The 24277-nt window shown below is 38.6% G+C and overlaps 2 protein-coding genes and 1 long non-coding RNA gene across 7 annotated transcripts in view; 1 reads left to right on the top strand and 2 right to left on the bottom strand.

The window, feature by feature from the left end:
* Positions 1-3: 3 nt before the first annotated feature.
* On the bottom strand, positions 4-8786 carry mest (mesoderm specific transcript). 2 transcript variants are annotated; one of them, XM_028449041.1, is made up of 11 exons: positions 8679-8761; positions 8250-8438; positions 6232-6389; positions 3672-3808; positions 3534-3592; positions 2536-2576; positions 2384-2454; positions 2206-2307; positions 2037-2113; positions 401-464; positions 4-266 (listed from the first exon to the last, which is right to left on the bottom strand). In XM_028449041.1, the coding sequence occupies exons 2-11, from the start codon at positions 8401-8403 to the stop codon at positions 149-151; spliced, it is 981 nt and encodes a 326-aa protein (XP_028304842.1). In that variant the 5' UTR covers positions 8404-8438; positions 8679-8761; the 3' UTR covers positions 4-148. The 2 variants fall into 2 exon arrangements, with proteins under 2 accessions (XP_028304842.1, XP_028304841.1); XM_028449040.1 differs by having other exon boundaries at positions 8-266; positions 8650-8786.
* A 5529-nt stretch (positions 8787-14315) lies between these two features.
* Positions 14316-24277, bottom strand: part of atp2b1a (ATPase plasma membrane Ca2+ transporting 1a) — a 60665-nt gene continuing 50703 nt past the window's right edge. The window contains exons 17-22 of one of the 4 annotated variants that reach the window (XM_028451780.1): positions 23702-23915; positions 23394-23605; positions 23201-23308; positions 20756-20944; positions 20106-20195; positions 14316-15644 (exon numbers count right to left, since the gene is read on the bottom strand). In XM_028451780.1, the coding sequence (XP_028307581.1) occupies positions 15225-15644; positions 20106-20195; positions 20756-20944; positions 23201-23308; positions 23394-23605; positions 23702-23915 (1233 nt within the window). In that variant the 3' untranslated portion in view covers positions 14316-15224. Of the gene's footprint in view, positions 15645-20004; positions 20196-20755; positions 20945-23200; positions 23309-23393; positions 23606-23701; positions 23916-24277 lie in introns of all 4 variants that reach the window. The other 3 variants (XM_028451783.1, XM_028451784.1, XM_028451781.1) reach the window with 3 other exon arrangements.
* Positions 14895-17607, top strand: LOC114466212 (uncharacterized). The gene is made up of 3 exons (XR_003674399.1): positions 14895-14970; positions 16441-16442; positions 17587-17607. It is a non-coding gene; the product is annotated as an uncharacterized LOC114466212 (long non-coding RNA).

Genomic DNA, 24277 nt, shown 5'->3' with positions numbered 1-24277 from the left:
AAACTATTTTTTTATTTGAACAAAAGTTAGTCATTATGAGAAATTTTAACATAGCAAAAGTCCTTAAAAGGTGAACACTGAACGTAGAGATTTAAAGATTAGAAATGCTGATAAACATACAAAAATGTCTGTCTATTATATGATCAGTTCAGAATGAGTGGATGAAGTTGAAATATGCGTTCAGGAACCCAGTTGGATCCTCAAGCTGAGGGTAGTGACTTATGTGCTTATCCAGGATGGTGACTGTAGACCTGTGGACCAGCTGCCTGCACCAGAAAGTCATTGATTATTTTAGTAAAATAAAACTAAAACTTTTATTTTGAGAAGATGTGGCCTTAACATGCTGTCATAATTGATAAATGTGTTAAAGATGAGCAGAGGTTAAATATAAAGGACTCACTGGTACAGGCGAATGAACTGAGGATGAGGGTTGACGGGGTCCAGGGGGCCGTAGATCATGTGCACTAGAACACATAGATCAGGATCAGAGGGTTAAAGTCTGGTTTAGAACTCTTTATTAATAACAGGTGAGGCCAACATAAAGGGAGATGTTGAAATGCTTTTTTCATTCTTTAAAAAATGAACACATTTAATCAAGGGTGAGAGTTTTTAGGGTCTGAGTTTAGTAATTTCTCAAATATTTGTTTTTTTTTTTAATATTCTCTAGGTTAGACCTCTGCATCTGTTTCCATATCTTGCTAAATTATTTGGTGCCAAATTTTATGCAAATTAATGAATATTTAGAGGTTGTACAACTGACACTGGAACATTGTTCCATACTATAACAGTGAGCCAGCCAAATAAAACAAAAAATGCATATTGGAAAAGGTGGGGTTTAGTTCTGTAAAAACAAACTGAAACTTTACTTAGAAATGGGGAACCTGGGGGCCACACGTGGCCCTCAATCCAACAATAACTCACAAAATGAGAATAAAGATTCACTCAAAAAAAAAAAAATCATACAAAACTGCAATTGGAATACACAAAATGACAATTAAAAGTCACAAAATTATCTTAAAAACATACTTAAGTGGCTACAAAAAATGGCAAATAAAACAAAATGACTCAGAAAAAACATATTACAGAAAAATGCACAAAAACACAATAAGCTAAACAAGGATATACAAAAATTAAAGGAAAAAAACTCAAAGTGAGCACAAAACTGCTTAGATTAGTAATTGTTCTAAAATGAATGATTGATAATGTGGCCCTCGGATCAAACAATCACATTTTCGCAGCCCCCGCTGTGATGGAAGTGAAATCTCATTTCAGAAATATTGTTTTCCCCCACATTTATTTCATTTTTACGACTCACTTTAACTTTGAGTGTTTTTCAGATTTTCATCATAGTTTGTGCTTTATAATTACTGCAGCTTCACCTGGGTTCCCACACTTTATTCACAATGATTTTTCTAAACTTTTCCAAATTTGATGACTTAGTTCTGAAGTGCTAAAATCTTTTTTTTGCATATACATTTCTTGGTTTTAAGCGTACACCAGCTGAAGTGATCTTACCTACGCACAGTTTTATAAATGAGGCGGAGAGTGATTTTGAGAGATCTCGTGATTCCCGGTCATGATGCTGTCAGTATGCAGCACTTTCACTTTGAGATAATGCTCAATATCTTTGGGGGGGTTTAGCATATTTTAAACAATAAAATAAAATAGGGTATATTTCCAAAACTGTTGAAATATTCCATGAGTTTTCAAGACGAAAATCGGTTTTTCAAATTCCACAACTTAATGACCGTGGGGACCCTGGTGTTTATTATATTTGCACAATGACACATGCATTACTGACTTTTGTCGTTACACTTTACAAGTGAGTATTAATGGTAACGTCACATAACATCCCCCCCCCCCACCCACCCTGCTCACAGATGGGCTTCACACAGGCTAAGCAGCTTAGCTTAGCATCAGAGGCTGACTAAGGCCACTGGTTAAATAAACCTCAAGGAAGCATTTACTACCAACAAAGGCCGCCCTCACATTTATTACGTGCGTGCGTGTGTGACATAATGCAACTGTGACCTTACATGGCACCATCGTGGACGTGAGCGCTCCGACCCAGCGCTCCCTGTGCTTCAGACGCTGGTTTATGTACTGCAGGATACTGAGGAAACAAAGAAACAAAATCAGGAAGAGCTAAAACATCAAAAGCATACACACACACACACACACACACACACACACACACACACACACCTGTCCAGAACTAAGTTGCCGTCGTTGTAGCGCAGGCCTGTCCACATGTCCCAGTATTCAGCGTCTGTGGGCTGTGTGTAGGGTCCAAACACTTCTCTGATCCTACCGTCACAGATAAACCAACAGTTGAGAAACTTTCAGTCACTTTCAGGAAGTTGTGTCTCTAAGCGTTTCTCACCCTTCATGGAAGAGCAGGTAGTTGGTGAGACGGGTCAGGATTGGAGCCAAAAAGCTGGAATCCTTCAGAAGCTTTGGAAAAAAAGATCAAAGGAAAATTAATTCATGTGAACGTTATCACCTCAACATTTACTTAGAACGTCAGTGACTCACAGTCTGCAGCAGCCGAGGGTGGTGCGTCTCTGGGAAGATTCCTATTGGGAACAAACACAATTAGGCAGGGTGGGGGGCAATTACCCAAAGTCCATAACCCTAAGAAATCTGTGACCGCAGAGGGCGACAGTTCCAACTCTGCTGTTTCATAGACAGCATGAAGAAGAGAAGAAGAGCTCCGTGTGCATAGAAATACAGACAACCAGGATCAACTGCTCATTAATGGCCACAAAGAACTGGTGTTGTTGTCAAAAATGTTTGAAGGTACGATTTAATGGTTTAAGTCTGGATCTTTTGCTCTTCTTCATGCCGTCTACAAAACCGCAGAGTTGGAACTGTCGCCCCCTGCGGTCACAGATTTATTCGGGTCAAGGATTTTGTTTATTAAATTTCAGTAAACAAAAGAGGTTTACGTCAACTTTTTTTTTTTTTTTTTACTGATTTTTAGAGCAACCCAAAGTAGCATAAGTTGTCGTTTTGACTGAAAACGTTGCTAAATGATCCTGAATGCTTCACTGCTATAGAACTCAATGGACTGAAAAAAGTCGATTTACATCATCAATGACATCATTTCAACATGGCGGCCCACAGGCTCTCAAACGGTAAACTAGTCCCATTTTTAAAAGTTGATAAAACAAAAATGGTGCAAAATAATGTGTTTTGTTAGGCATAGATCTTCTAATAAGGACATTTCAAAGGTTTTAGGTCACATTTGTAAAATCAGTGGAGGATCCCTTTAAATCAACTGTAATTACACTAAAAACATATTATCTATCTAATTTATTTCTTATCTACCTTGTTAGGTTTCCTTCTCCATGAAAATTTTTAATTTCTGAATTTCCATGCCAATTACAATTCCAAAGTCAATTATCTGAACTCAATTACAATTTAGTTATGATTAAGCCAAAACTGTAATTAATTCTAAATTACACTATTACAATTGACCCCAACCCTGTGATCAGGTGAAGGTACAGATGTGGAGCCAGAAACAGCTGTACCTCCATTGGACAGACAGAGACTGTTTAACTTCAGGTGTCCTGTGCGGTTCTGGTCACTCCTGGAGAAAAGAACACGCAGCGTTTCACACACTGAGCAGCAACACTTTATATATGAACAGGTAGAGAAACACACGTCACCTGTAGAGCAGCTCCAGAGCTACTGTGTCACCGTAGTCATGTGACACCAGGTTTAACCGATGGCTGCTCAGACCCAGGTGAGACACCAGAGCCTCCACCATGCTGGCCTGCTCAAAGATGGAGTACCTGTGGGGCCGCTGTGGGGGAGGGGCCACAACCAAACAACACGTGACCATCAAAGGTCGTGAACCAAAGCGTTTGCACTGCGCATGTAACGACTCATTTATTAGATCCATTAATCAATTTATTTTATATGATCCAACTACATCAGGGGAGTCAAACTCATTTTAGTTCAGGAGCCAAATACGGAGCAGTTTGATCTCATGTCGGCCACACATTTTATTTTGAAAAACGAGTAATTTCAACATGTTTGTGCCTTAGTTTGCAATTCTACGTATACATAAAATAAAAAATATGTAAGAAACCGACAACATCCAAGCAATAAGTGACAGATATCTGTCCTAACTTTAATACTTCACTTTACATTTCTGACAGATTTCTATTTAATTACGGGAAATATTATGTAATATTTTAACGAAAATTGAAGAATTTTGTATAATAATAATAATAAAAAAAAAAAAAAGGGTTTTTCAACTGTTTTACGTTTACCCCCGGGGTACGCAAATTTTCATGGGGGGTACTAGTATTAATGCTAGGCTAATGCTAGAAAATGCTAACATTAAACAAATGCTAGTGCGATGTTAATACTAATGTTAAGCTAATGCTATGTTAATGCTAATGCTTGGCTGATGCTAATGTTAATGCTAATATTATGCTAATGTTAATGCTAGGCTAATGCTAGAAGATGCTAACATTAAATTATTATTACTGTTATATTAATGCTAATGCTAATACTTGGCTGACACTAATATTAATGCTAGGCTAATGCTAGGAGATGCTAACATTAAATGAATACTAGTGTTATGTTAATGCTAATGTTAAGCTAATGGTAGTGCTATGTTAATGCTAATACTTGGCTGACGCTAATGTTAATGCTAATATTAGTATAATGCTAATGATAGGTCAATGCTAACACTGGACTAATGCAGTGTTCAATGACGCGGACCAGCACCTGCATTTTTTTCAGGAAATGCAAATATGAAATATATACAATCCCTTAACAGGACAGGGACAGTTTTTACTGTAGGGCTACACTGTATATGACATTACATTATTATGTTAAGTGTGCATGAGTAGGGGTTCATAGCTTCAGGTTAAACGTCGGAAGGGGTACGGGACTGTGAACAGTTTGGGAACCACTGCTATAGAACAACCAGGAAAACTGCAAATACTGTAGAGTTTCATTTACATAATGATTCGTGTTTTCTTGGTTGTACTTCATTTTTGATATTAATATTGTATTATTTTTGATGTATGAAAACAAGCAGAAGAGTGAGGTAAACGTAATATGTATTTTTATTGAAAATGAGTCACTGAACCATTCTAAATGAACCATTAGGTTGATTTCACGTAACGTCACATTGCTGCATCGCAAGATTCAGATGGATTGCAGGAAGCTTGAGAAGCTGAAATAATCAAAATCCATGTTTTGTGTAGTTTACACCTGCTCCACTTGTTCTAACCGAGAAAAGAGATTTTATAGAGTACCAAAGATTGTCCTTCACAAAGGTACGAAATATAAAAAGCTCACAGAACAACGCCGTAAAAAGTGGATTTTAAATCTGCGATGGGGAGGAGCAGAGTCTGCTGATGCTAATGTCTGTAGCAACCACTTGGTCAGAGGTATGTTAGCGAGCTAACTTTGTTTTTGTGGCTGTGCTTATATAGCATTAGGTTGTTGTTAAATGCTCATTTACTATTATTTACCTTCTTTCTTCCACCCCTGCTGCACACTGTGCACATAAAGCTGAACACCCTAATGCTATTTCACTACATGTCATAAAGTACTATAGTGTAGTAGTAGTATATATATATGTATGTGACAAACAAACCTCTTGTATCCTTGACTGTCAGGCTAACGTCATAGTTAAGATGTTTTGCATGCCTGTCTACATTATAGCCGTTACTGCTAGCTGCTAGCATCTTAACACATACAATAATATAAGAACAAACACTCACCCTGGTGAAGGCCAAACAATAATCACTGTGGAGCCGTTTGGTATCGAGGTTGTGGATCCACCTGCTCACAAAATAGTTATATTCCTCCATACTTTCATAGGCTTGAATCTGCTGTTTGGTGCAGTAGGATGTCTGAAGAACCAGAGAGTTTGTGATATCAACAACCTCAATGGTCGGCAATTCTTTAGATTCTGTCAAAAACTCACTCATCTTCATGAGATACGGGTCACGCCCAACATAGTTATTGATAATTGTTTGTATCTTCATATTGTACTGATTAAGATCCAGTTTCAAGACAGCTTCCTCCATAGCCGTACTCTCAATTTCTACTTCCTGCCCTCCATCTGAAATCACGCCCCTTCACGCGTCATCGCAATCACATGACTGAAACCCAGCTACAGCGTCCTTGAATCGAATCGGCAACAACAAATCGTAATTCGAATCACCGCAGCCCCAGTTCACACTCACCACCACAACTCACCGGCTTATCACTGAAGCCAAACCCAAGGAAGTCCATGGCTATGACCCTATGGAAGCGCTGCAGCAGAGGATCCCAGATTTTGTTCCAGTCAAAGCTGGAGGTTGGAAAACCGTGAAGTAGGAGGACGACATCAGAGCTCCCTAAAGCACCGTAGGAGTCTGAGAGACAGGGAAACATTCAATTTAACTTTATTTATATAGCGCAAATTACAACAAAGTCATCTCAATGCGCTTAACAAAATCTAAAGTTTATAGTAAGAAATAAAATGAGTCAGTGAGATCAATAAAGTTCACATTGTAGATTAGAGGAAGGCAACTTTTATCACAGCAGGGGTTTGATTGATTGGAGGGCCACCACATGATGAGGGCACCTTTTTGGTCTACATTGGGACTTGAACCGGCCACCCTCCGGTTTCCAACCCATGTCTCTACGGACTGAGCTACTGCCGTTCTGGCATGGTAAAACGAACATGATCACCAGCTCAACTCGGTTCCCACAGACAAACACGTCAGCATGTTCATTTATGACACACGTATGGCGTTACGTCACCACTAAGCGACTCTGGGTTTGTAGTTGACAGTACATGCTCATTGCTGTTCATTTCATATTTTCTGTTGCGTAGGGTAACTATACGTCAGACACGTGCTCTTTTCACAGCTGGATTATACGAACGGACTGGGTTTCCCAGTGAACCCCAAACGTTAAGTTAAATGACCGTAACTCTGCTCATATTTGCTCTATCGGAGGAATTCCACCAGTTCATGAAAGATGAGTAGTTGCTCTTTACAGCAAGTGTCGGTAAATTGCGGAACATTTACTCACATGTAGCAGAAACATTAAAGATGGCCCTTTGTTTTGACGAAATCGACACGAGGAACAGAGAGAAAGAAAGAGAGATTAAAACAGACCAAATATCAGTGGATTTATTGAAAATTAAAGACTCTCTCTGACGATAAAAACCACCATAAATGAAGGTTCAAAGGGATTTAAAAACAAAGGAGGAAACTGAGCCTATAAAGGTAAGATCAGTTTAATTTCTGGATCAATAAATGTCGTTCTGCTTTTGTGGAGCTAGTCTTTGTGTACATTAATATAAGTGTAAATAGATGCTTTTAATGTGAGAGACAGTTTAGGACAGATTATTTGTGTGTTTGTTTAAACTGTGTGTGTGTGTGTGTGTGTGTGAGAGAGTCCATCTGAGCATATTTATCTCCATCACTTTCAGTTTTCCTTTTGATGAACATGACAATATGAAACTCTTCTTTTATTTCTTCTTCTTTAAGTCCATGCAGAGTGGACACGCCCCTGCCTGGACATTAAAACCATGAGCTGATCCTAGTTTCCATCACTTCCACAGACAGAATAAAGCTCAGAGTCAACATGGGACGCACTTATTTATGTTTATTAAATGATTATTTAATGTTCTGTAATTTTATTTTCTAGGAGATGTTTTTGATTGTTTCAATAATTTAGAGATTTAAGGCAGGTTTATATGATATTTTTCAAGGACAGATTGTTATAATGCATAATAAAAGTGATTTACTAGAGTCACCACTAATTTCAGATCGTTTTTATGTCTTTGTATAAAGAGACTTTAACAGGACAACAATGGTGTGCAGAGCTGCAGTAATGTTGGCCTCATATAATAATAATAATAATCACTGCACACACCACCAGTGAAGCTTCCAGTGAATAATTTACAAATAAAAAAAAAAGTTTGCTCATGGTGACATCGAGATCTTAATGTCACCATGACACCCTCACTTTTAAAATCGCTGCTCCACCCCTTTCACAATGTATATCATATTGTTTAATGTTTAGTATTGGAATATATCGTATCGTGAAATATAAATTGTGAATCGTATCATATCAGATTAATGGCAATGCACCCCAACTGGTTAGGACTGATAACTGGTAAACATTGGGTGAAAAAAATAAATAAATAATTGTCCTATAATGTGGAATGAGCTGATATAATGATGGTTGGATGTTTGACTGTGAGCAGGTGAGAAAGTGACCTCTGTAGAAGATCTGGCTGCCCCTGAAGGTGAACACCTTCCCGGCGCTGTGCCACTTCTGCAGGGAGGCGGACAGCTGGGGCGGAGGGATATGCAGGTAGACCGCGGCCAGGGGGACGCAGATCAGACCCACGTGGATCCACCATTCTCTCATGTTGGCCTCGGTTCGGCACCGTCACATTCCCGCCTCTGAGAAACACACATGCACGTGCACGGTCACAACAGGGGCGCGAGCAGAGGTCACCTGTGCGCACAGCTCGTAATGTATCCCTACGCGACGTGACACCTGGGTGAGGTTTAAGCACAGCTTTGAACAAAACAAGCAGCTACAGACTACAATGAAGCAGACGAGGCTCCGTGTGGTTCACTGACAGACACTCACACACACATATTTACTCACAGACACACACAGGCCGGTCATTAACGGACCTTCGTCCCCGTTCTGAGGTTCATGACTGCGGAGGAAATTCCTGTAGAGACGTAATCAACGGTGGTTCCTATGAAGAGACGACCTCTCACTCCACAGGTGATTAATGCGCTGCAAACACACACGGTTGGCAGTAGTTTAGTCAATCAAGACCAAGTGAGTCCTTTGTAAAATACACGATCTTTGATTAAATCACAAAATGATAGAGAGAGGAAACACCGCCACCTGCTGGTCGGGGTGAACACTAGCGCGTATAAAATGAATGAATAAATAAACAAATAATGCAGTTACAATTTTTTTTGTAATGTTTGTTGTGAAAGAACATGTATGTATGTATGTATGTATGTATTATTTATACACAAATTATCTCCCGCTCTAGGTAAAATGAAACATTAATTTCAACTTTTTTCCCCTTTCCTTTCCATAATACAGTTTATTTATTCACCTACACACAAGAAAAAAGAAACAACAACAAATGCAATTTCTTTCACACATTAAATGAAACCTGGGACATAATTTTGAAGATCCAGAAAAAATGAGTTGAAAACTATACAAAAAATAAAAAAGAACAAAAAAAAAAAAAAAAAAATGAAAGAAAAAATAAAAACTGCATAATTTTGATAGATTTATTAATAAATAGTAAATTCTAAATACAATTACCAAACTATATCCACTTAAACATACTCCAAATATTGATATAGTAATTTATTTTTGACAAACACCAATCTTATTCATATTGAACCCCTTTTCCGCAAATGTTGTAAAATTAAAAATAAAATAAAAATGCCATACTATAATTTTTTGTTTAATGCACATTTACAGTTACAATCTCCTGCTGCTGCAATACCTGCTTTATGTATGTATATGTGTTTTTTATTTTATTTTATATTATTTATTTTATTTACACTTTCATACATCTAATTGGTTAAAATGTGGGACTTGTGTTTAAAATGTTGTCCTGTACCAGTACACATGAACATAAATTAAAACCAAAAAATCTCTGATTTGTACATAAAAAGGAGAAAACTAATTTTTGTAGCAAACATTTTGATTAATATATTAGTTTGAATAAAAAAACAAAAACGTTTTATTTTTACAATTTAAAATATATGTACAGGAAATTTAAACCTCCTTGTTTGTTTTTGATGGGTCTCAATCAGCCAAAGGACTGCAGTTTCTACAGCAATACTGCCATCATGTGGACAGTTTCTTTACTGCAAGTCGTTGTGTCAGATCCCATTTCACATACAAATTATGCAGATTTTTCTGTGTGAATAAATTAAATCGAAAATATTTTCAAAGAACAGGACAGACATGCTGCTGTAGTTTTTCAATTTCCCCTCCAAAGTAATTGTTCTACAATTTTGTGTTGCTGATAAATTACAATTAAAAAAGAAAAAAGTAATATTAATCAGGTTTGTTAAAAGTAGAATACATTCAGCACTCGGATGGAAGCAGAAAAGGATTAAAATTGAAATCGGTTGATATAGTTTTCTATCAATGACAGACCAAACCTCGTAAGAAGTTATATTTATTAAGTAGAGATTTATCTACTAGTTATTAGTTATTAAGCCTTTAAAAACGTTATAGATATACAAAGGTTATTATAGAGCTGGGCAAAAAAAATCGATTTAATCGATTAATCGAATTTGAAGAATAAAAAATTCCCACCACAGTTTTTTTTGGACTTTTTCTCATTCCGATGTGATTCAGCCCCCTCTTTGTTTACATGTGTTTACCCTTTGAGTAGGATATATGTGTGCCACAGGCATGTTTCATTTTTTATTGCTGAAATGCTAAGGGAAGAGTTTATTATTTTTTTAATTGTAATGTTATATGTTATAAAATATATAGTTATCTGATTTCTTAATCAGAATATTTAAGCTACTGTGAAGTTGCTGTTGCACTTTTGTTTAAACCTGGGTTAAAGCTTGAATTTGTTGAATGACAGAACCTCATTGACTTTTTATTTTGGGATTGTTTTATGCATTTTAACTCTTGAGGATAATCACAGCAACAAAGTTGCACTTTTGACAATTTATCTCATGTCTGCAGTCATTTTTAAGTGCATTAAAAAAATAAATAAAATCGAATCGAATCGAAACTCAATTTTTTTTTTTTTTTTAAAAATCAGATTTTTTTTTTAAGGCAAAATCGCCCAGCCCTAGGTTATTATACATTAAAGTACTTAAAAATATAATAAGTGAAATATGCAGGAACTTGTTAAGGAAATTACTCCCAAAGGCAAATAATTTGGCTGAGAGTCTCAGAAAAGTGATGAATGATTCAAGGAAACATCAACGCGATCAGCAGACGCTTCTGAAGAAGACTTGCAGTCGACAGTTGAAACATGTCAGGTGATCAAAGTAAACTAGGCAAGACCTGTATTCGCAAGGCAAATCCGTATTGTTCATGTGAAAGACATCTTATTGTGTGTATTTTGTTGTTGTTAATGTCCCTTTATGTTGTTCTTTTTACTAATTAAATTGAAAGTAATAATACAGGAAAAACAGAAGCACATTGAAAGGAAATGTTGTTCAATGGTACCAGTCTGAGCACTGTATCTCAATTTGTGGCCAAGTTATAGGGAAAAAAAAGTGTTTTTTTGTGACATCAGGAACTTTGACCCCTACCGATCTTTTTACTGGTTGTACAGCTTCGGTCCAATGAAATAAAATACTCCACTTAAGACAAGCTTTTTATAAATGTAAGCATTGAACTTGTACGATAAATATTCGTAGAGATATGGAATTTTTTGGTTTTTGATACTTGGCGCAACCTTGATCATGACCTTGACATTTTGGCTCCAAAAAAGGTCGACATACGTCATTAGTGCTGCATTAATAGCCCAGGAGGAGTTCCACGACAAAGGAGCTGTGGAAGAAAAAGAACTCAAACGAGAACAATGTATTTGGCAATTTTCAGTTGCCAAATATCTTCAAAAACGTTTGTCTGAATAAATATTAAACATAACATATTAAAATGATGAAAGAAGGATCAGGGTGTAGACATTACCAACAGTGGGACCTTCAGAATACTTGACTTATTAAAAACATCTTATATCAGCCCATTGGAGACGATGAAACAGGCGTTAGTGGTACAACTGCAGACTGTAGATGGTCCAGACTGGTTCTGATCCTGGTTCTGGTTCTTTGCATTCACTGAATGGGAGACGATAAAGAAAACATGGCCCTGGGTTTTTTAGGCTAAATACATTTTTATTTTTAAAAACCATACACATTACTCGACAAGTTTCAAATGTAAATCCAATCACAATATCCATTTAAAATGCTCAAGATAAACAGACATAAAGTACTTTTTTTCTTTTTTTAATTTCCAAATGTTAAAAGATAAAAAAATAATAATCCATAAAACAGATGGAAAAACATTCATTCCCATTACAGAAAGAAGCTATAAGAGGACAAACTGCTCGTGTGGATTCTCCCGTCTTTAATGCCTCACTTTGTAAGCGATCTGAGCTGCTGTTTCTATCTTATTTGTTTTAAATGATAAAGAAGAAGAGTTATTCCCTGGGAACGCTGCGACGTGTCCACTTCCTGTCTGTACTGGGCCTTGTTGGGTGAAGCATCTGCAGGAACAATCTGCAGCTCATCAAAAGCACCGTCCCACAGCAGTGACTCTAAGTAATAATCGAGGCCTGTTCTGTTACATCACTTTTACACCCTGAGATGAAACTTCCAGAGCAAAAAAAACCAAAAAAAACACACGTCAATTAATAATGGCCAAACACTCTCCCTTTAAAACCTAATCAGTCAAATTATTCAGTTTGATGAAAGTTTATCATCGGTATTGTAATAAAAATACAAAGGTACATCTTTAATCTGTATCAAAACGTCTCCTTTAAGCCCCTCCCCCCCACTCGAGGAGAGCTAGGAAATAAAGTACCCTGTGCAGATAGATACCAGTGTGTGCCTAGTCTTCATTCTTGGAAAAAAAAAAAAAAGCACGTCCAATTCATTTTCCAGTACACCAGGTGTCCAAAATAAAACATTTCACAAACAAAACAAAAAACGCAGCATTTGTTGAAGAAATCTAATAAGAACAAACAGGGTTTTTAGAACCTGTGGAGCCAATAAAGCAGAACAAATTTGAAACTTTAAATATGAAAATATTTCAACTTGCTTTTGGACCAAATGGAATTTTATTTTTTTTAATTTATTTTTAATATCTAAATACACAAAGTCTGATAAGGTAAAAGGTTTAATCCTTTTGATTTCTTATAAATTAAATACTCTTTCTTTGCCTGAGTGAACAGATAACAGTATAGTACGGGGATACCTGACAGCTTTAAAGAAAATAATAAAATAAAATTAACAACTAAGAAAATTTAATAATTCGCACCTTTTTCTGTTTTTGAAAAACAACAACCAGGGTCTGTATTTACCAAGCATCCAAACTAAGGAAGGTAGAGCGAGACTTTTTATTCATTTATCCATCCATTTTCTGACCCGCTTGTTCCTGTTTTTCAGGGTTGCGGGGGTCTGCCGGTGCCTATCTCTGTTTCGCGCTGGGTGCTGGGCGGGGGTGCACCCTGGGCAGGGCGCCAGTCCATCGCAGAGCAACACATACACAGACAAACATTCACGCTCAATGTGGGGGGGTGGGGGCATGCAGCGCGGGGGAGCATGCAGGATCCATGTGTCTATGTGAATGTTTTTCCTGGGGTGGACCCAGGACTTTCTTGCTGTGAGGCAAACGTGCTAACCACTAAGCCACTGTGTGCCCACTTTTTTAAAATACAGAATCAAAAATGGAAAAAAAATTCAGATGTGAGTGGCTTTTAATTTTAAAGATGCAGTCTGCAACTCTTATAAAAGTGACTTTTTGTCATATTTGCTAAAGCTGTCACTATGTAAGGACAGCTTTACATCAAACTAGTAGTTTGTGTGAAAAAAACAGGCTCACTGACTGAGCAAAAAGGACCAATCAGAGCCAGGATTTTGTTTGATGGACTGTCTGACAGCTGTTGCTCACAGGCCCCGCCCCTTTCCCGGAGCTAGTGCGCCGTCTTTTTTGCAGTGTATGGTCTGGGGGAGTAGAAGATGGAATTGGTGATTTTTCTGCTTGAAAGGTAATTACTGCTGCTTGATTTACATTATGTTTGATTTGTAATTGTTACACTAGAACTCTGTGGTGCATGTGTTCATGTTTGCACAGCAGCCTCTGTGTGAGCTGCTGTGGTTTGTGCACATTGAGAGAGAGAAGCGCTGCAGTAACATGCTTTTAACAGAGCATGCTATATTACTGTGATGTTGCTGTCGGACTAACGTTAGCTTGTTAGCTCCTCTGGGGGAGGGACTTTGGAAAGCTTGGAGGCAGGGCAAGAGAGCAGCGAGGAGGGAAGGGGAGAGAGAGAGATCTGAGAGTTGCGGACTGCACCTTTAATGTACAGAATTAACCTTATTTTTAGCGTTTTCACCAACTTCTCGTCTTATTTTTCCTTCGCTCAGATGCTCGTTAAATACCGGCCCTTTAAATTTTCCCTTTAAAAACTCAGACCTTTGAACATGTGGAAATTCTCAAACACAACTGCATGAAAGTCATACATCTCCAGAAGGTTTTTCTGTGCACATTAAAACTATCGAACAAATGGAAGAAGTAAATATTCATGTAAGTTGACAGAGGCCCCGATGATGTCGGATGATGGTTTTTTTCCCTTTCCCGTCGCGTTCCCGTCTGCCTCTTTTTTTTTTCTATACAAGCCTTAGTGTTTATCAGTTTTGGCTAGTAGAAGGTTTCTATATTTATCTACAAATATATCACAAATAAAAATTGCAGGCAAAAATAGTTTAAAGTTTCAATAGAAACACCCTTTTTTTCTCCTGAAAATACAGCAGTATCTGAAATAATTCCTCTCATTCATTGTTTATTTTTTTCTGTTGCAGTTTTTTCTGCATCAAAACATCAGGAAGCTCTTTTGCCTACAAACAGAAAAAAAGTATCTACAAACTTTGTAAACAGACCTGTGTTTTCCAACAAAAAAAAAAAAAAAAGAAGCAACCCCATAAATAACTCAAAATATTAACAGCCGATGGAGCAGAAAGAAGTTTTTGGATGAGCGAGGGTGAGGTGGGGGCGAAGAGATAAATATACAACACCATTCAGATAAAAGAGAAGCTAAAAGATTCGTTCAAATTCTTTCAGAAGATCTTCAAACCAGGAGGAAGAGGAGGAGGAGGAGGAAGGTCTCCCCTTCTCAATTAAAATAAAGAGTTATATTAATAGATGAATAAAAACAGGTCACTTTCAATCCAAGTTTATAGTCGCCCCTTTGTTAATGTGAAAAAAAAAACAAAACAACCAACAAGGGCGTGGGGTGGGGGGCCGAGTCTTTGATGCAGGGGGGGTGAAAAAAAAACAAAAAAGAAATGAAGAAGAAGAAGAGCAAAGAATCCATTCCACACCAAGCCGTACATTCCTCTGAATGTGTCTGTTCTGTGAGTCCAGCACAAGCCTCCTCTTCCTCCTCCTCCTCTTCCTCCTCCTGGTGCTGAGGTGGGGGTGGGGGGGGTGGGGGTGGGGCTCCATCAGAGGGATGTCTCCAGGCTGTGTAAGGGGCTCCCCGGGGCCGATGGGGTTCCTGCTTTGGAAGCCTCTGGGAGGAGGTGGTTGCTGCTCTCCACAGCGTTATTGTTCTGGTTCAGAGAGGGGGACACGGGCGTGGACAGGGCGACGGGAGCCGTGGTGGTGGTGCTGTTGTTGACTGGAGGGGGCGTGGGGGAGGCCGGCGTGGGGGAGGGCGTGCCGTTTCGGGGGCTGGCGGAGTGGCGCTTGGTTGGGGCGTCGTCCTCCGCGTCGGTGTCGTCTATGAGGGGAATATGAGGCTCCGAGTCCTCTATCCGGAACTCGGGGTGGGTCATGAAGTTGTGGATCGACGTCCGCGACTCGGGCTTCTCCAGCCCCTCATAGAGGGAGATGGAGCTGCGGAATGCATTCACCACTCGGATCTGGAGGGAGGGAGAAGGGCAGAGGGGGAGGGGTTAGTGGCGTTCAGCTGTGAAGGGTTCGTTCACAGAGTTTAGAACGGATTCACTCTGAAAACAAAGGTTTCCGGGTCAATCTCAGGTGAGTTTTTAGGGCTTCAAAACCAACACTCTGTGAGGTGGGGAGTCGCTCCCATACGTGCAGATGTGAAGCAAGATTTAGGGACATTTGAGCTCAACTATTTGCAACACCTATCGACAAAGTAATTACTTTTTTTTTTTTTTTTACTAGGTGTTGATTAACTTTAAATATCACATTTACACCAGGAATTAAAATGCATCTCATCATGTACATCATCAGTTTTTACTTTAATGACCGAAGGTTTGCAACTTTGATCAGGTGTTGGCTTCCTCCCGGGCATCCGTAAAACTAAATTCCATTCAACAATCACAAAGCTTTTAAAAAAACCTAAAAAAAGGTTAAACCAGGGTTATTCAACCTTAAGGTCGTGACCCCATGTGGGGTCGCCTTTACTGTCAAGTAATTGATAAAAAAATTAAATAAATAATAATAAATAAAATATATAACTATTTTGAAAAAACAAACATGACCAAAAACTAATTCTAAAAAGAAAAATAAAGTCTTTGGGATCACCAGAAATTTCTTATATTTTAACGAGGTCATGATCCAAAAAGAAACTCACTTTTTTGGGGGGTCACTTAAAGCACAGCAGCAACTTTTTCTTAAACCAGACTGTGCTGCCCCCTGGTGGACGTATTCTAAAGCTGGAGGAGCTTAGGTGGCACTGTGTCAGACTAGTAGTATTTAATCACTGATAATGTAAATATGACCTGCGCGGAAAAAATATTCTATTTCTATTTTGCTTTGGATGAAAACAAATCTGATTTTAACATAAAAGCTCCAGAAATCGCTTGTAATTCCAGCAAGTTATTTTTGTCTTTTTTTTTTTTAATAAGTAAGGCTTTATTTATTCAGACAACTTTTTTTAGGCAATTTGCTTTGATCTCCTGACATGTTTCAACTGCCAACTGTCAGTCTTCCTCAGAGGCACCTACTGATCGCTTCCGGGACTCTCTTCTCCAGAGATCGTCGTGCGACAGGGGGCGTGGCCACCCTGAGAGCTCTCTGAAGTGGGCCACGTCCAGAAATAATTCATGAGAACACATGAAAGGATCAGTAGATGCCTCTGAGGAAGACTGACGGTTGGCAGTCGAAACATGTCAGGGGATCAAAGTAAATTTGGAAGTAAATTTCCTGAAAAAAGTTGTCTGAATAAATTAAACCTCAACTTATAAGAAATCTCTTGTAGTTTTTAAGCAATAAATCTGAAACATTTCTGATCTGAAGAAGTATTTAGTAAATCATATTTCTTCTTTAGTGGATTAACAGTGATTTTACACAAATTATGTGTATTTTTTATAAATACAAATGAAAGGATCTGAGATTTATTTTAATCCCAGGTGCAAACAAATCCAATCAGACAATGTATATCTATTTTGTGGAGGGTGGGTGGGGGTTAGAAAAGCACTGATGCACGTGTTGTCCTAATGATGTGCAACAGACTTAAGACACACCTGTGGAGCAATGCTTCTGCACTGCTCCAAGTTAAACTACCTCAGAGGCGGAGAAATGTGAAGACCAACCTGGCAACGTGGGTCATGTAGTGCTATCAGTAAAGTGTAAGGGTAAGGGGAGGATACACGCTGGTGTCAAACCCACTGCAATTGTGTGTTTTCATTTGTTTTGTAAGTACAGGGGCTGAAAGCCTTCGTCTGATTAATCAAAATGCAAAAAAAAAAAACCAACAAAAAAAAAAAAACCAAGAGAATCAAGAAACAGGAGGAGGAGTGCTGTTCTTTCTACAAGAAGAACACATCCAGGGAGAAACACTGAGTCCGACACAGAAGTCCAACTAATGTTGGTCATGCCAAGTCAAGTGTGAAGACAGAGAGAGAGAGAGAGAGACAGGAAGAGATGGAGAGAGCGACAGGAGGAGACAGGAAGAGAGTGAGTGAGAGCGGGGGTGGGGTGGGGGGTGGTCAGTACTCGGCTTATGTTTGTGGATTTAAAACAAAGAAGCTGCAGCAGCCAAGCAATGTTTACAAGCTGGTATACAAGTCCAAAAACAGCACAAAGTGGGGGGGAAAAAACTCACAAACGAGACCAGAGACTTTGAACCCATGCAGAGCGCGGCGCTACCTTGTGTTCAATGGTAGTAAACCTTTGAGTATAGCCCATGACACATTTCACAGAATCTAAAGGAGAATATGTGGGGAGTCAGTGCAGTTGGTTAATTAGTTTTATGGGCTTGTTTAATTTCTTTTTTTTTGTGTCAATAAATATTGCCACGAGGACATGGACACACTCTGCTGACAAACAGATAGTCACAGGGAGAACCAAGAAGATATTTATAGCACCTGGAAGGAAACATTAGAAAACATTCATCAGTCACTTCAATCCCCGTTCACCTAAAAAAAGAATTTCTCAATCGGTCACGGACAACATTAATAACACTGCATCACAGTTACACAATAAACGTACACAATTACATTTACAGGCACACCTCATTAGAAAAAAAAAAATAAATAAAAATGAGGAGTAAACTCTGCCAATGATCAGATGATCTGGACCTGGAAAAGAATAATCACTGGAAAGCGTTCATGGTGTGTCTCTGCTCTAGACCAGTGGTTCTCAACCTTTTCAGCCCACGACCCGCAAAATAAAGGTGCCAGAGACCGCGGACCCCCACTATTCCTGAAGATGGTTAAACACAGACATGAACATTGAAGAACAGTATTGTGGAGACAGGGCCATCTATAAGGGGGAATATAGGGGAGAGATTTTTGGGGTCCATCCATAAAGTCAGTAAAATGATGGTCCATTGTTCTATGAATCTGTGATAAGCTGAACATTTTTTGAAAGTGGAAAAAATGTGCAGAAACGGATTGAAATTTGATTAAAAAAATGACAGGAATGAGGGCAATGTAGCAAAAAACCTGAAGAAATGAAGAAAAAGTGATGAAAATAGGTTAAAATATGTCAAGTTTGGTGTAGTTGCAGAAAAAGGGTAAAAATAAATGGGCTCAAATTGTTTTAAAAAAATTCTTAGTTTCTTGAAGGCATCGAGTGACCCCCCGCCAGTGTCTCGCAACCCCATGGTTGAGAACCCCTGCTCTAGACAAGATGAAAGAAAGCAGCTGCAGAAACAACTTTAATCTCGTCCTTCTTTCAAAAAAGCTGTAAAAAAACATCAACATTCCACATTCGCTGCCACTCTTTCCTTTCCACACAACAGCTGCCTGTCATGATTTTGATCTCTATTGTTTTGGGCCGTGATCATGGGCATATACTCAAAACATTTACCCGCCCAGGGGGGGACTAGAGAGCTGCGACACAGACCCATGGGAGCTACAGAGGCACAGAGCGGACTGAGGCAGCTGCAGACAAACCAGGAATAGAACACGTCTTCATTTAACAGTAAGATAGTCAGATCAGATGTTACAGTACAACATGTCCATGGTCAGACCAAAGCAGAAGCACAACAGAAAACAGGAGGACACAAACAACCTTGAAGCGACCTGGTTACAGGGTACATTACGGAAGTGGATTAGGGCCAATCTTGATGGAGAAAATAATTTTGGGCAAATAAGAATAAAGTTCAAAGATAATGTTGAGATTAAAGTTGAAAAGACGAGATTAAAGTCGAAATTTAGAAAATAAAATAAAATTCAATATTGTGATAAAAGTTGAAGGTTTGCTATTAAAATCTACGAACCGGACAAGCAAACCTTCAACTTTAATCACAAAATGGTATTTTCGACTTTGAGCTCAACGTTACATTTTGGCTTTGATCTTGACGTTAAATTTTGACTTTGATCTCGACGTTACATTTTGACTTTGATCTCGACGTTACATTTTGACTTTGATCTCGACGTTACATATTGACTTTACGTTACAATTGGACTTTTATCTCAACATTATAGTTTGACTTTCATCGCAACATTATATTTTGACTTTAATCTTGTTACATTTCGACTTTCAACTTGACATTTCGACTTTATTCTTGATTTGCATAAAGTTATTTTCTCCATCAAAATTGGCCCGAATCTGCTTTTGTAGTACATAAATATATACATACATACATATATATATATATCACTTTATACAGCAGTGTTATCAAAGCAATATGGAAGATGTGGTTTTTTTGTCTTTTTGAAGAAGGGAGAATATTAAGAGAAGCATGGGAAAGATTAAAAAATGTCAACATTAGGCGAGAAGAAGAGTGGAGAAAGATATTAGAAGAAGAAGAAAAAGCAGAAGAAGAAATAAAAAAAGTCTCATGCACTAAAGGAGAACACGCACTCACACCCCACAGTGGAAGAAGCGGTGTTGGCGGCAGTGGCAGGAGTGGTGGTGGTAGTAGTAGAAAAGGCTACATGTGTAGGGCTAGAAACATTGGTTACATCGTGCTGTTGTTGGCTGGAGTTGGAGGCCTGCCGCCTGAGAGCCCCCTGAAAGGAAGTTCCACTCTGGAACGCACTCACTACATCCATCTGCAAAGAATCAGACAGCGTGACAGGAGAAAAGCCCAGAGGAAATCCAACACAACAAAAGTCAGAGGAGAACGAAAAGAAAGAGAGATAAATGATAAAGAAAAGGCAGCGGTAACCATCGGAAAAAGTCTCACTTTAGGATTGAATTTGGGTTTTATCGTTAAAAGAGGAGCAGGTGTGTTTAAAGGCACTGATTAGAGGGAGCATGGATGCCTCAGTCTCCTGTGCACACTCAGCCATCCTCTTTTTATACATTCAACTGCTTCATCGTGCTTCCCATTCAATCCAACTCATCAGTACCTTCAAACTGGTTGGGTTTTAGCAGATGGACGCTCAGAAAGAGGCATTGGAGCCTGCTTTAGCACAGAAGCACAACAGACAATTAGAGAAAGGCCTTTTTGTTTTTAGGGCGCAAGCCATTCTTTAAGAGAGCCAAGAAGAATGAGACATAGGATTTTAGGCTGGAGGAGCAACAAAGAGTTAAAGGTTTTATGGCTTTTCATTCCCTTGGTGTTTGGCACTGCGTCAGGTTGGAGACGGGGGACCCAGTGGATTTTTACCTGAGTTTGGATGCGATTGAGGCCTCGGAACCAGAGGATCTGCCCTCGACGTAGCTCCCGCTCAGCATGATCGATCTCATCCATGTCGTCCAGCTCCTCCAGTTCTTCATCAGGGATCTCCTCTTTCTGGGTTCCGTGGCCGGCTGTCTTTAGGAATTTCAAGCGGCTGGTGGGTATCGAAGAGATTACCTGGAGAAGATACCATTTGATTTTAAAGCCTGTTAAAAGACATTCAGACATGCCTTGGTGTTCATTTACTATCATGCACCAGATGAGATAAAAAAAAAAAAAAATAAACACACAAAAAAAAAACAATTTGAAAAACCGGTTGTTAAATTCGTAGTTCCGTTTTATTGCGTTTGTGCATTAACATTTGGGGTCACGTGTCCCCGAATTTTAGGTTTCGTTGTTGTATTTGGTATTAAACTGCTTTTTTTGCCTGATTTTAATTATCTACAGCACACATGGGCAACTGGTGACCCGGGGCCATATGTGACCCTAGTTGTAATTTTGTGCGTAAAGTAAACACACTAAATAAATCCAAAAATACACAAAACAACAGCAAACATTCACAAAATGACTACCCAAAACAAAAAAAAGTTGCTGAAATTGCACAAAGGGACAACAGAAATGCACAGATTTTTCTCCAAAAACAAACAAAATGACAAAATACAAAATAACAGGGTAACAAACAAAAACAAAATGACCTTAAAACACACACACAATGACAACAAAAAAACACAAAATGTCTCCTAAATCCACAAAAATACAGAATTTCAAAATGAGCAAAAAATATACAAATTGACATCAAATATAGACTATAAAGAATGAATATACAGTAGAATGACTTCAAAACACACAAAACAACAACAAAATACAGAGCCTTTGTTCCTTCCTGTATTAATGCTCATATGGGTGATAAATGTTAATAAAGAGACTTTTGAATCAGATAAGTACATGTTTGTGGCCCCGCTGAGATAAAAGTTGCCCATCTCTGATCTACAGGGACTGAACACTGTATCACATAAAAAACAAAGAAACAACAAAGGCCTGCGAGTGTGTGTCTACCGAGTTAAATGTCCTTGTGGTTTCATTTATGACTATTTACAGAGTTCAGTGTACTTCTGTTTAGTAGAACGTTTAATAACAAACATCTGGAAATGAACTGTGTGAATATTTATTTTCCCCCAGTCATTTCTACTTGGTGCTAAATTACACCAGGGGCCATGTTGGATTGGATTGATGTGCTGAATGTGACGCGTGCCTTATGGCATCAACAGGAACGTTTGTGCCACAGCTGTTTGCATCTATTTAGGTGATAATTTGGCCCATTAGGGCGTGAAGTCTGAATGGTTATGTGTGGAATCACTGTTTTAGGGATTGATGGAGATGTCATGTCAGAAAATGAGGTGGTAACTAATATCTGTGATGAAAGAAAAAAAAAATCCAACCATGAGAGTGAAATACATTTGATCTGTTTCAGCACAGTGGGAGAATACGCTGTACCGTTGCCATGACATCACGAACAGAGGTGGACACTCACATTTATGTTAAAAAAATACTCCAATACAAGTAAAAGTAGCTTAATTAAAAATATTAATATATAATAAATTAATTTACTGCATCATAGTTGCAAATAAGAAAACACAGATACACAATCTGTTACATGTTGATAGTACTGTAGTACAACTGAATCACGCTGATGTTTCATTAACTACCATAACATTTAGGTTTGTGTTAAAATAGGTATATTTTTTAAATAAATACTAAAGCACTAATAAAAGTATTTTTGCTATCAGACCTGAATTAAAAAAAAACTAAGCTGATGAGAAATAAAAGTACTAAGTAACGTATCCATCGAGATGTAGCGAGATAAAATGTAACATATTTGTCTTTCAATTGCAGTGGAGTGAAAGTTAGAAGTACCCCCAAAAAACTAATAAAGTAAATATTTCAAGAATCAATATATATAGATAGAAAATTACAATAATAATAATAAATTTTTATTTTATGGTTTGTATTAAAATACTCGTTTTAGGAGTTCATTAATTCGCAGAACAGCATGCAAAGCACAGAAAGCCAGACCTTCCCCTAAACAAGCCACACTACAGAACTCACGCACACGTGCTGTCCCTTAGACTAGAAGAAGCCAAAAGAGGCACATATAAATGTTAATGTGTAATATTTTCCATCAAACGGTTTTAACACAGAATTGTCTTTCTAGTCAGACTTTATTGAGTTAAAAAAGAATTGTATAATTTTAAGAAAAAAATATCGAGATATGAGTTTCGTTCATATCGCCCAGCTCTAACAGTACTTCAGTAAATTAACTTCATTACTGTCCACAATTGATCATGAAACACTCGTTCCAACACTAGGGGGCAGTGTCACACCATGGTTTTGTACCATATTGAACAGGAGATGATTCACAGCTAATTGCTTTACCTGTCCCCACAGCAGTGATCCAAATCCTAAGAACGTGCACCACAGCCACTGGTCGAGGGTCAGAGCCACACAGCTGAAAGGCTTCCCTCCAAACTGCACAATAACAATCTACAGGAGCAGAAAGGTGACGAGGCATGAGACAAAGAGCTTTGACTGAAACAATCTGACCACTGACGTCTCTAATGCTCTTCACCTGGATGATAAAGGTACCAAAGACAATACTACAGAAGATGAGGTTGTTGAAGATGCCCTCGAAGACGTTCCGCTCCCCGTGGATCTTGCGGGCGTTGATCTCATTAAAAAGCTGCATCAGCACAAAAGTGTTGAAGACGATAGTGTAGTGTTCTGAAGGCGGGGCGTGGAGTGGAGCGTTCCTCCCGCTGTCAATGTCAAACATCTTCTCCCCTGCAGAGAAAGCGAGACACGTCCTGTAAATCTACTGGATACAGTCGTGTTAAAGCACAGCTGGATGCTACAAGGACGAAATGGATTAAATCATACCGGCGAAGAGCAGCGTGAAGATGATGATGAGCTGGAACACTCCGTGACCCAGGATGTTCTTCATCATGGTGCGGGAGATTAGAGGCTTGTTGCGGCCGTAAGGCTTTCTGAGCAGCAGGGCTTCAGTTGGAGGCTCTGTGGCCAGAGCCAGGGAAGCAAAGGTGTCCATGATCAAGTTCACCCACAACATCTGGACCGCTTTCAGGGGAGAGTCCTGGAGGCAGAGAAACAGGAACCGATGCATGAATATTCATAATTATTCATATTTATTACCTTCGCCAAGCGGGAAGCACAGAGTGGAAGGTTATGTTTTAATTTCCATTTATCTGTCTGCGTTCATCTGTCTGTTAGCAAGATAACTTAAAACGTTATCAACGTATTTGGATGAAATTTTCAGTAAAATTGATAAATGGGACAAGAAACAGGTGATTGAATTTTGGTGATATTCTGGCAACCAAAAGCAAATATATAGATATATATCCATTAATTTTCCCATCCACACTGTGGGATTTCTTCTTGATGATGTCATAGGTTCTCGCAGAGTCAACAGCTCAATGTTGACAGGTAGTCATGGTA

The sequence above is a fragment of the Gouania willdenowi genome, chromosome 6, assembly GCF_900634775.1.
Source record: "Gouania willdenowi chromosome 6, fGouWil2.1, whole genome shotgun sequence".
Taxonomy (NCBI): domain Eukaryota; kingdom Metazoa; phylum Chordata; class Actinopteri; order Blenniiformes; family Gobiesocidae; genus Gouania; species Gouania willdenowi.
Note: the sequence above shows the minus strand (reverse complement) of the source record. Positions and strands in the feature narration are given on the sequence as shown.